The following is a 13,507-nucleotide window of genomic DNA, read 5'->3' as shown; positions in this document are numbered from 1 at the left end:
ACTAAAGTTTAGTTACTAACATCTAAATAACAACAATTTTTAAAAATATATACATCAATAAAAATTTAAAAATGAACAATATTGTGAGAGCATAAGTTGCTACTTAACATAATGCGGAACTTTATATCAAAAATAACTATTCTTACTTTCTTGTTTTATTTTACATATTTTAACAACGCACTTGGTAAGAAATTGTGTTTAAAAATGTATAATCAAATATATGTTTTACTATTCATGTTATATGTTATCTCAGCATTTCAGGAAAATAAAACAGGACATCATAATATACGTAAACCCAAGTACGATATTTTTAATAAACCCCAAAAGTTGGCTACGTACAGGTCCTTTCAACCACCTATAGGACAGAAACCTACATATAATAAAGCTGATGATCGTAATGACTACGATTTAAATACTTACGATTCTGAGTACGGTGTAGTGCTTTCTAACTTTACATCTTCAGTATACGATGATAACCCTCCGCTATATCCAAATCCTGACGTTATCGTTAAGGAAACTAAAGGTAATAACTACACTAGTAATCGCACGAAAAATAAATATAATGTATTTTTAACATGATTTACATTCATCGTTACAAAATGTTTCAGGGATATCAAATATATTGAAAGAAAAGAAAGAACCAGATCCAGACATGGACCTCCCGGATGATTCATTGGCAGATGCAGACTTGGCAGAACATAATATAATAGATAGCGTTACATATGTGTATGGTTTTAATAATTGTCACGGCATGCGAGACGAATGGATGGTTTTGGTAACGTATAAACAATCTCTTCAATATTTTAGAGAATAGAAGAACAAAAATTTTTTACCACGTTTTTTTTTAGATTTATATTACAAGTGGTTTAGCCGTGATATTTCCTATATCATCTATTCTATGGCTAATGTGGAGTGAAAGTGCTGCAGAATTTAGAAGAAGTAGCAAGTTATATCCTATCAATATTAATCTTTGCTGTTGTCTAGCAGCTTGTACGCTAATTTATATACAAGCTGCTGTGGTAAGTCATGTTTCACTTTAAGCTCAGTTTTTTATTTTTATTATTAAGAATTAGAGGAAATTTACGCCAATATTTTGCATTTTTAAAGGGGGCGTCATCTCCTTCGCAATGTGAGAGAATAGCGTTGCTTCTACATTATACGCATATTACTTGTGCCGTATGGATAGTGGCTTTGGGTGCTGCAGTTGCTGAATTCTGTACATGTGACAATTTATTGCCGCTTAAGTATAACTATCTTCTAGCATATGGGGTTCCAGCAATAGTTGTTATGGTAAGAATTTAATTATAAAATTATGTTAAAGATGTCGCCGTTATGGACTTCTGTATGGTGATATATTTTTTTACAAATAGAAAAAAAAAACCTTACATCGCCATCTAAGGCATGGCATTCTCACAATATTGAGCCTTTACAACATACGAAAATATAATGAAAAGTCCATTCAGGTCAGACTTCAAGGATGATAGTTGTATGCTTAAACCATGAGGCCAAAATTACTTTTAATATTTTTTAATGATTCATAATATTTTTAGTTCAATTATGCACTCTCTATGGAACAATATGAAATCAAACATTACTGCTGGATGTCAATAGAAAAAGGTATGGTGATGGGTTTCATGATACCGGCAATGATACTCATACTGATTAACACAGCCATTATCATAGTTGGGTTACAAAGTGTCAACCAAAAACAGAATGATTTAATATCGGCGAAAATTCAAGATTTGGTTGACCAGCACTTGGCAAATTGGCCAAAAAACGAACCAGGCAGTTCCGAAACGTTGAACAATGTTTGTACTCCCCTTCCCAGTAGAAAAAATACTGATAGTTCTGACACACTGGACAGGGACTCGAACGATGAAGATAATCCATATACGACGGTAACAATGGGTGCATCCAATAGTGATGCCAATAGTGACGAAGGAAGAGAGGTAAATGTTATCAATTATTGAAATTTGAAAATTTTGGAGAAACTATTTTACTTGATACCTTCTAATATTTTCAGATGAAAAGAATATCTGACAAGCACGTAATTAATTTGTGGAAATCAATGGCGAAACTCTCTTGGAAAAATGGATGGAATATTGAAGGCAACGATTTAAAAGCCTATTTAAACCTTTGTTTGATTCTTGAACCATTTTTCGCTATAAATTGGGTCATGGGGGTAGTCGCTATAGAAAATGCTACGCATTGGTCAACTCCGACTATTTATCTCATTCTCGTTTTGTCAATGGTACGCCTATAATATATTTTGTATTACATAAATTTACTCAATAAAAGTGCTTTACATTTAATTGTTTATATTCTAGCACATCTACTTAATGGCTACAATATGCACAACACTACCAATTGTACAAAAGAAAACACCAACACCATGTACGGAAGTATCTACTGAACCTACTATTGTGCGATCAAGGTAATATTTTTTTTCATATGCAATCCGAAATGCAAAAAGGCTTTTTGAAACTAAAAGAAATAAAATTATTTTTGTATACCCTAAAATTGTAAAACATAAATAAAACTTTAAATTTACGGTGTCCACACATATATAGAATTTAAAAAATTGTGCAGTGTTTATGTAAGAAAGAAGTTATTGAAATGTTTTGCAATTTGCATAAAGGAAACGCGGATTTACTGTACGATTTAACAAAATCTTTATATATTTTGTGTTTTAGGACTACCGACAGCATTCCTCTTTTGGACCCAACCGTACAGCAAGCTAATGTTACACCGGCACCAGTGGACACTATTAGTACTATAAGTATTTAAAGTCGAAAAACTAAAAATCATTAACCAGGAAATTATTAAAGATTGCAGGAGGTTTTTGGGGTTAATTAATACAAAATTAATTAATTTTGTACGTTATGCTTCCTTACTTATTATTCGATATTTTTTCACATGAAATAATGATTATAATATTTGCCCACGCACTGGTAGCAGCAATCATATTGTACTTATGAATTGATTTTGAAGATGAGATGAAATATTATATTATTATTGAAAGAAAACAATTTTTATATTATTATTTATTGTTTTTATGCAAAGTTGCCAGGTTATAAAATTCGTACAAATTTTATTCTACGATAAGAGAGAGCATATTAAAATATCAACAACTTATTTTACCTAAAGATTAATTACTAAGTAGTTTGAAGTTTCAAGTTTTAAAGTAGTATAAAATAAGATTTTCTATGATCCTTAGTAAATTAAAATTAAAGATAATTTATCCTACCTACTAAAATTCCAATATCAAAATGGTAGAAAATAACAATTCCTACTTACTAAATTCAAAAACTTTGTTAACACATTTCTTCCTAAATTTGACCAAACGATATCAAAAAAAGTATTGCTTATCTACTTTCTCGTTTGTATCACCTAAATATTACAAGAAATAAAAATATATAAAAACTGTTCCTAATATTATATTTCAAGAATTTGATGTCATTGTTAAAATTAAAATTTGAATAAAGATATTGTTCGTTTCTGTGCCTATAATTATTACTTTCCTTTAATAATGCCTAACATACATTATGTATTAAAACACTCCCAAGGTACATAAAAACCACATGTAGCTAATGTTACTGAATAGCATAAATATAATTAAAATTAACAGCATTGAGATTATTTAGGAAATTCACAATCCCCAAAGTTGATAGCATAAAAGTTCAAGTTGATATTATTCGAATTTAAACATATCCGACTGCAGTAATTAGATATTGACAAAAAATTCTCAGATGAAGTTTCTCCAGTATTACGAGAGCTTACTCTTGAGCGTGATTGTAGGGGTCCCAAGATTCACCCTTAGTACAACTCTTTTATGTCAAATATGTGACATACGATGATGCCTAATTTAATTTTAATGTGTGTTGAAGTTTATACAAATAAAGACAAATTATTAATAGTGTGCGTAAATTTATTCACTAGAGACGCCGTAATATTAGCAGCTTACGCGTTTGCAATCAACTCGTAAGAACCAAGAAGCCTTGGGTTGAGGGCGCCTTCAAATTTGCCGCACGATGACGCCATTTACGACGTTTGCGACCGCCTAGCATATATATATATATATAGAAAGCCTATATATATGTCGCAATAAAGTAGTTAAATCAGAGAGTTAATTGAACATCTAGACAGTTAATTAAAAATCTATATTTAATAAAGTCGCTAAAGTTCCGTCAGAGAAGTGAGTGAACGTTTAACGAGTTTCCTAAACGTTCCTAAGCAATAAGACTAAAATGTTTTTCATGAAACTTTGGAAAACCTTGAGCGTGATTGATGATCAAAGTTGGGGGTTTTCAACGCCATATTGAGAGTTTCGTTTCGAGTTTGAGTGTGGCAGAAAGTGGAATTATATTTAAATTAACAGTCAACAGGCTAGGCAAGTACCGAAACGTCATCGATCCAAGGCATTTGCCTAGCTGTTAAGTCAACTGGCTAAACATCTTTCAGGCCGTTAGTTAAACGGCTAGGCTGTTAATTGAACGGCTAATTAAGCTAGCTGGCTGCGACATATATACAAATTTTCGACTTTAAACACCTGCGGGTCTGTGTTGGTTAGACTGGTCGAGTACCTTTTCTTGGATCGGGAGGATTGGTAGGCTTGAGAAAGCCTCCTTCTTTAACACAAAATTAGTAGGCATACACTGATAACCTAGCATACAGTCATACAGATAATTGGTGAAAGCATTCACAAAGGCTCCTAATCAGTTTTTTGGTGTGCAATGGGAAATTCACATTTACTTAAAAACTATAAAAGCGCAAGTGCTCTACAAAAAGCTTGTGTCAAAATCAGATAATAGTAAAAACCGTCTTTGTTCGTACGTTACTTCGTACTTAGCTCACTCCAGTGAGCTTCTGTCCAGCCCTTGAGGCGATTGACCACCTCGCGACCGCTCAAGCCCAGGTTCGAGTCTCGCAGGAGAGGTCTTGCGCAAGTTGCGGTAAAATGCCCATTCCGACCAAGTTGCGTTCGCCTCGTATTAGGTATCGTTTGAAAGGAGTTGTCTAGGAACATAAAAACTCAGCTCATTTTATTATTTAATCACCAAATAAAAAAATATTACTATAGTATTACTTATAACAGTGCTCATAAATTATGTTATAAAATTTACTAATACTAATCTGCGTAACACTAATTCATTGTTTGAATGTCAAAAATATTAAAGACATGGCAACTCTTCCAGTATTTAAAATATAAAATTAATTTTCTACTTTTTTCATTAAATAATAAATATTTTTGAATCGAAGTCTGATTTGTTCAGTGCTTGTGAAAGTGCAGCTATAGTTGTACAATTATAGGAAAACTTTAAATTTTGTATAGAACTATATCAAACCTACATAAGTCTTCATTCTTCAGACATATCTCTGAATACATAGATAACTGTAACAGTTAGGGTGAGATTCAAAACGAGACGGAAACCTGACTCCTGTATGTCAAATTCAAATTATGTTTGATATACGAGTCTGACTTAGCGCTGTCTCGTTTCTACCTCTTACCCTTAGAATAGATGTAATTTGTAAATTACATTATTTCAAATATAAACTGTATTAAACAGATATGTTATTAGGAACAGTGCTTAGTACAATACATTTAAAGCTCACAATTGTTAAAGATTTTTAAATATAGAATTTCTATTGTTTATTTACAATGCAATTTACAACAATCTCATTTATATTATGAAATCAGTATACAGCTTATCGACAGGTACATTAGCTATAAAACTATTATATTACTGCAACGGAAAACAAAATTTATTATATGTACTATACGACAAAACGATTTGATAAACTTTTCAACTTATTAAAAATAAATTTGTAATCGCAGTCTAAAACAATGTCACAGTTTCCCTTTAGGGACAAAATTAAAGCTATATATAAATCAGTCTACGTCGTCTTCTTCTCCAACGTTTGATATTCTTCTAGAATAGCTAGAGCCTCTTCTTCGATCAAGGGAAATGAATCTATAAAGAAAATTCAGATACAAATTGTATTCTACAACTGTGTACGCGTCTAAATTTTCGAGTTTATGTTAATTAAAATAATAAAATTGTTTGGGATTCACCTTTACACTAGACGTGCGGATATAATGAATATAGAGCAAACAATTAACTGTATTTTATAAAATTCAGCGGCAAATACCAACGCAGTAATAGATAGCATAGGTAAAACATGGCAACATTTTAGTAGGCTAGACGGTAACTCCAACTGCAGGTCTAATATCCATGGTCATTTTGTTATTTACAAGAGCTTGCAAAAAAAGAAAAATACATCGATAAATAAATTATAAAAACTAAATTAAAATTGAATTAAAAGTGTGCGACGAAGTCAACGCTGCAACGGTCTTAATTAAAAAAAAAATTTTTTTGAAGTGAAACTTCTTTAGGCACATGAGGGTAATTTTTTTACGGATAAAACGCAATAATAATAATATTAGCGTCACGAAGATGTGCAGCGTTTTTGTCGAAAGGGCGAGAGCGATTGAGAGAGAGTGAGTGGGAGAGCTATACTAAGAAAAATTGAGAGAGAGAGAGCGTAGAATCAAAAAAAATACACGCTATTGGTTGATGTATTCGTTTAATAGTTACATATTAGAACTTTAGATGGCAATTCTGTCGCATTACGTTTTTATTTATGTATATTATAGTGTGAATATAGATATACAAATAAGAGTGATCATATGGTACATGATCATCTATTGGGGCATTTACTTAGTAATAATTAATTTTCAAAGAAGTTTCACTTCTGACATGTGTACTTTAACGCACGCACTTTTTTTTAAATTGTTGGTGGGACACGTTATGGGTTCACATCCACGTTGGAAACAAACCGTAAGTTATCATGTTTTGCTTCCAGTGAGTCCTATAATAGATACACTCGCGTCATACACATCACACTTAATTTCAGAATTTATATCGGTCTACTGTCTTTGTTTTTATCTATGGTGAAGAGACAGTATAATATTACAAGAATCTTCTTTGTAAATGAGTAATACCAAATCAGCTGTGTCGAATGTAAAGGATTTTTTTAAAATCTTTTACAATTTCTTACCTTTCCGTTCAAGTTTCACTTTACTAACTTGTTTCTTTTCACCTGGTTCACTTTTGACTTCTGTCTTGAATTTATTCTGAGAACAATTACACATTTATATATTTATCTGACCTCGTAGTTGATATTAAAATTAATTATAACCTTCATAAACAGTTTATACTTAATACAATTACAATAAGGTTATTTGGTAGTATATACAAAATTAATCAAATATAGAGCATCTATTATTTTTACCCGAGGTGTCTGATACTGAATTAAACACGAGAAAAAATAAACGTGTTTTAATCAGATTGTAATTTCTTTCGGATTAAAAAAACGTAAATGTTTTCTTGTACTTTATAAGCTTTTTTTACTAATTATTTTTAATAAATTAAATTAAAAATTAAATTAAAGTTTATGGGTAATTTTTTTTTTTTATAGAACAGGGGGCAGGATATTCACCTGATGTTAAGTGATACCGCCATGGACACTCAATGCCAAAAGGCACGCGAGAGTATTGCCGGCCTTTTAAGAATAGGTAAGCTTTTTTCTAGAAGGACTCTAAGTCGAAATGGCTCGGAAATACTTAATGGGCAGCTCCACATTATAGTGGTGCGTGGCAATAACTGCCTTAAAAAAACGCTTAGTTATGGAACGACGGACGTAGATGTGATTAATCTGAACAACTTATCTGGAGGATAACATAATAGGACTGCGTTGAGTAATATTTTAGACGAAACTAAAATGTATACTATACGCATAAGGCAACCAATAGGCATATAAAATGAAGATAAATAAATAGATATATATAATAAGATAAATATTAAAAATGGTTTTTGACGTTAAACCCGCAGTTAACCTTACCTTTATAAACTCAGGCAGGCCATCTTGTAAGTGATACCAGCTCAATATAAACACGAATGATGTAAAGAATAAATTAGTGGAGATTCCTGAAAAAAAAAGCAGACGAATGTATTGTGATTTCGGTGGGTTTATATATTGAATGCAACAAATGGAATGCGTGCCCTTGACTATCCATACTACTAGATACACTTTTTCATATACAATGTGCTCAGATCAGGATTTGATGTTGAAATACTAGAAATGTTGAAGTAAAATTATTATTATTATAACAGTTTTAATAATACTGATCCCAAACACCATAATTTAATAGAATTACGTATACGTCGCAGCCGTACAGTTAACAGCCTAGCCGTTAAACTAAACGGCGCAGTTTAACTAGCGGTCTGAAAGATGTTCAGCCATTTGATAAAACAGCTAGGCAGATGATTTGGATCGTCGTTTCGTTACTTGCCTAGCCTGTTAATTTAAATTTAGTTTCACTTTGTGCCACACTCAAACTCGAAACGAAGCTCTTCAAACTGTCAATATGGCGTCGGCAAACTATAACTTCGATGGTGTTTTCCAATGAAAAACAACACTCTGTAGTGACAGTAATGGGAATTTGAGTTCAGAAATTTAATTTTAAAAATATTTTTTTTATGTACCTATTATCTTTTCTATTTCTGCCAAATAATTACTATATCGTACAAATGAGCCAAGCATTAATCATCCAGTTTATTAAATGTTGTAACAAACGCTACGGCTGAATATCTTTCAGGCCGTTTAGTTAAAACGCTAGGCTGTTAATTGAACGGCTAATTAAGCTAGTTGGCTGCGACATATACATCAATTTGGGTTTGATTTCCCCTACAATGTTTTAAATTTAAAGCTATTATTAATAATTTTAACAAAGCATATACAGTGTAAACTCCATGTAACGGCCCACAATTTAGCGGCGAACTCCAAAAAGCGTCGAAATCAATTGACTTTTGTTGGTTTAGCTTGTCTTCCATACAATAATACACATAGCATTACATCTATCTTAATAATGACAACAATTGAGTAATGGAGTACTTTTTAAGTTGCTAAAATTAGGAAAAACTGAGCAGCTGTGTACGTACTTTTGTCGCTGTATTATCCTAGCCCGCAATAAACACGGCTGTCGGCATCATACATACGAACTTTCTAAGAAATTCGTTCTTTTTTTTACAAATTGAGATTGCTTGCACGTGTAGACTGTTGTTGATCATGACTATTATAGGAGTCGTGGATTATCTATATGTTTTTCACCTCTCCATTTAACGATAATTCTCTATAAAGCCAAAAAATACACAGTCCCATCAGTGTCGTTATATAGAGTTTACACTGTATAGTAAAAGTTGTAACTAAATTCACACGAGCACTGCTATTCCGATGTGTTTATTTTAATTTTCAAAGACACGCATAGATTATGAATGGTGCTCACTAATAAATCTCACCGCAGAGGGCGGAGACCCGAGGCCAATAGTACATCGCGTATCGTAGCCCCGAAAAGTGAGCCTCGACGTGCAATGAACACGAGTGGACTTGCACAAAGCGAGACTGCAGTTCGATGTATGCATCAGTTACTGGGCTGTTCTAAAACCATTGAAATATAGGCCATGACTCAATGAGGAATAAATATTGTCATAGTAGATTTATATATTATAATATATTATTCTTGCAAGGGCGGTTTCTAGCATTCCATTAACAACAACCAATGGTGCTACAACCTGTATGAGTTACATGATCATTTACTACTGTGTCTGACGCACGTCGTCGACTTTTTGGGTCAATGGCAAGCCGGTTTCCTCACGACGTTTTCCTTCACCGAACGATCGAATATGTAGGCGCACAGAGACAGAAAGTCGAACCTCTGAGGGATGAGAGTCGCACGCTGAAGCCACAAGTCAAACACTGCTCAGTGTTTCAACAAAATTATGGAACAGTGACATATGTTTATTTTTAATTGAACAGTATTAAAGAAACAGTAAAGATGCATCATGTGAAATGGTTAGTCATGAAAGTTTTAAAAAGCAAAATGTCTATTTGTCCCTTTTACATTTTATCACAGCAGACAGTGTCATCGCTTACTTCTCATCTAAATATAAAGAAAATCTCTATAGGTCATATAATCCAAAATACTTTATTTATTTATTTACACTTCGTTACACTACAAAATAAAAATTAACATAATTAAATCAAAAGGAGGGCAACTGGCGGCCTTATCGCTTACGAGCGATCTCTTCCAGGCAACCACTGTGAGTAAAGAAAAAAGAAATGTATTAAATAAGATAGGCAAGTAGTGCAAAAAACATGTAATACACAGTTATTAAAACAAAAACTAAACAGGAATAAAATATTAAAGATACATTAAAGATAGAAAGTAAAAAGACACATAATATTACTCACTGGATCATCTTGAAAGTCGCTAAACAGCTCCACTTGTATTTCCTGTCGCTCATCATCTATTCCAAGTAGAAATAGCGGTGAGAATAACGACGTACGGATATAGTAGTGCAATTTCGATCTGAAAATATTTTGACGAGTTAAAATGTAACTCCTAAGGCAGAGAATATGCTAACTTAAACTCAAAATATCTTAATTCATATAGGTAACCAAGTACACTTACGAACGTCAACAGAAAAGATGTTACATTGATTCTACATTTACATTTACTACCAGTTAGCAAGTCAATTTTCTCTTTTTAATCGCCAAGTTTAGAATCAAGCAAATTGTTTGTAAGGCAGAGTAGGTATAAATATTTGAACTGGAGCAAATCAATTCCAAGTCGAATTTATAAAAAGCTTTATTGATAAATTGACGTTTAACGAGAGTTTTGAATTTATTTAGTGATAATTCTCTAATTTCGCTTGAGAGTTTGTTGTAAAAACGTATACAATTTACATATAAGGAGTGGTTTATCTTCTGGAGCCTGGTTGGTCGTACGCTTAAATTAGTTCTGTTTCGAGTGGTGAAAGTCACAATTTCTTTTAAAATCGTTTATATTATAAGACAATAGTGCAACAAGGCTATATTGACCAGATAGTGTCATAATATTTAATTACTTAAACTTATTCCGTGCAAATAATGATATACGGTCTTTTAATAATAAAAAAATGTGGGTGTGTACTAGTGTACACACGTAAGTGAAGTGAAGTTGAATGAAATAAAGTTTAACAAAAGGCTTTTATTATCATAGACATGAATACAAATAATACAATTATTTCATTTTACCTTATCACTACTAAGATTATTACAGAATTTCATTAATTGTAATAGAAATATTAATATCATTGTTATCGTTATTATATATTTTTGTAATTAATGGCTTCGAATCAACCGTGGACAAGAAAAAGATGGCGCGTAACGGAAAAATGTGATGGTAATTTTTTTTTCAACGCCGATAAAGAAGTTTCACTACAATATCTTTGTAATAAAATTAGTAACCCTTCTTAATAAAACTATATATGTCGCAGTAATGTAGTTAAATTAGAGAGTTAATTGAAGCTCTAGACAGTTAATTAAAAATCGATATTCAATCAAGTCGCTAAAGTTCCGTCAGACAAGTGAGTGAACGAAACGTTTAACGAGTTTCCTAAACGTTCCTAGGCAACAAGACTAACGTAACCTAATCGAACCTAACCATTTAAAATAAAGCATAACACGGAATTTCCAAGCTCTCAGTACTTTACAATCACACCGAATTAATAACAAATGAAATAATCATGGTAGAGTGTTGTTTTACAGTGTTAATCAACACACTGGCTTACGGTCACATAGATAGTTAAATGTTTTCGACGTTGCTTTATTTAAATCAAAATGCTAGCTACTTATTGAATATCAACATTTAATTAACTATCTATAGATTCAATTAACTCTCTGATTTAACTAATTTACTGTGACATATATACAAGGATCTTAAACCTGGGCAATGCCAAACTGATTCAAATCTGGAAGAGGTTATAGATTTCATAATAGCAACCTTATATAAGGAAATATATTATTGCATATATAATACCAGCCTATTTATTAAAATCATTGCTACTCAACCTTCCAATTATATAAGAAAAACAAATATCATTGTATAGTGGTATAATAATGGCAGATGTAGTGTTATATATGTATTGATATAAAATATTACATACCTATAATTAAGCATGGCTGATCGGCATGAAGAGGAGACTAATGTACCTCCCTTTCCACGCATTTGTAGGCACACCATAAACATACCTGAAAATGAATAAGAAACTTTTTATAATATAAAAATGTTTGAACTTTCATCAAATTGCACTTAACTCTTTGTTATGCTTAATGAAAGACCAAAAAAGGAAACTGGGTTTAATTACATTCCTAATGTTTTCAAATAGTACAAGATGAAATAAAACATAGTAAACATTACTTTTATTACAATAAAAAATTTAGTAAACATTTGATTAACTATGTTTCTTGCGTCCATTAAAGAGCCTTTCATGATGTTAAATAAGTTCCATTAAAAGTTCTGAAAAAGCTATACCTAGGTCCTTATTGTTAGGTGATTCAGGCACATCCATGACTAACTTGATTCTGTAGGGCTGCCCTGACATTAAAACATAACTGGCTTTTGTTAGCTGAACATAAGCATAAGGATATGAACAGAGGCCCATTTGATCCTCACATGATCTGAAAAAGTATACATTTCAATAAAACTAAGTAATATTTTTAAGTATATTTTAACAAGCGAGGCTTTAAATTGATAACTTGTAAAACTTTAATTTTCAATTATGTTAATTATTAATTATATATTGTATTTTAAATTATTAAATGTTATAGATGAAACTTTTATATCTAAGAATAATAATTAACATGTATATTTTATGAGTAAGGATAATATATGGTATACATTTTAATAGAAGATACTAAACAATACTTACTTAAATTGTAGGTGAACAGGCCTTACATGAGTAACATTTGGCATATATGTATAGTAAAATGCTATATACATAAATATTGATATCCATAATATAGCAGAGAAGAACACTAATAAAATACTAGCTCTATATATTAATTCTTTGACGCTGGTGATACTTTCATTTGTTTTCTTTTTATACCCCATATACTGGTCATTAACAAAACTTTCCACCGGTGCACGAACAAAGTCTCGAAACAGTGTAAAGGGATTCAAATAAATTAACAACGACATTTTAATACGTCCTATTAAGAACGGATGGCAAATGACTTTGATAGAAACGGTCAAGGAAACGGAACTACAATCGGGTAGATAGTATACATACTATTTTATCAATAAATTAGACGATAAGTAACGACCGTGGTTTGACGATAAGAAATTACTGTGATACCTTGTTCGAACAAAAAGGCAAAAACCAGCTTTGAAAAGAATTAAATGTGTTTGATAAACAATAGTTCACTTTCAAAGTTCCTTGACAAACTTTAAATAAATTTTACAAATAAAACTGCCATAATACATATTTGAACAAAATATTCAAAAACACCGTGACCTATCACCGTCAAGAGTCAAGATTGACAGATAGTTGACAGTAACACAGAATTAGACAAGTACTAACAGACAAATATATGTCACTGTATTTTTTTTTGTCCTATTCATCAA

The 13,507-nt window shown here is 31.8% G+C and overlaps 2 protein-coding genes across 2 annotated transcripts; one reads left to right on the top strand and one right to left on the bottom strand.

Annotated features, from left to right (window-relative positions):
* Positions 1–21: 21 nt before the first annotated feature.
* Positions 22–3,385, top strand: LOC123720078. The gene is made up of 9 exons (XM_045676537.1): positions 22–184; positions 254–523; positions 609–775; positions 849–1,019; positions 1,108–1,290; positions 1,551–1,949; positions 2,024–2,251; positions 2,328–2,434; positions 2,694–3,385. Exons 1-9 carry the CDS (start codon positions 112–114, stop codon positions 2,785–2,787), a joined length of 1,692 nt encoding a protein of 563 aa, XP_045532493.1. The 5' UTR covers positions 22–111; the 3' UTR covers positions 2,788–3,385.
* Positions 3,386–5,042: 1,657 nt separating this feature from the next.
* On the bottom strand, positions 5,043–13,409 carry LOC123720613 (seipin). The gene is made up of 8 exons (XM_045677300.1): positions 12,813–13,409; positions 12,416–12,561; positions 12,048–12,132; positions 10,312–10,429; positions 9,360–9,498; positions 7,903–7,988; positions 7,060–7,135; positions 5,043–5,972 (listed from the first exon to the last, which is right to left on the bottom strand). Exons 1-8 carry the CDS (start codon positions 13,079–13,081, stop codon positions 5,896–5,898), a joined length of 996 nt encoding a protein of 331 aa, XP_045533256.1. The 5' UTR covers positions 13,082–13,409; the 3' UTR covers positions 5,043–5,895.
* Positions 13,410–13,507: the final 98 nt, after the last annotated feature.

This window comes from Pieris brassicae, chromosome 2, assembly GCF_905147105.1.
Source record: "Pieris brassicae chromosome 2, ilPieBrab1.1, whole genome shotgun sequence".
NCBI classification, from domain to species: Eukaryota; Metazoa; Arthropoda; class Insecta; order Lepidoptera; family Pieridae; genus Pieris; species Pieris brassicae.
The sequence above is the reverse complement of the archived record's forward strand: the minus strand, read 5'-3'. Positions and strand labels throughout refer to the sequence as shown.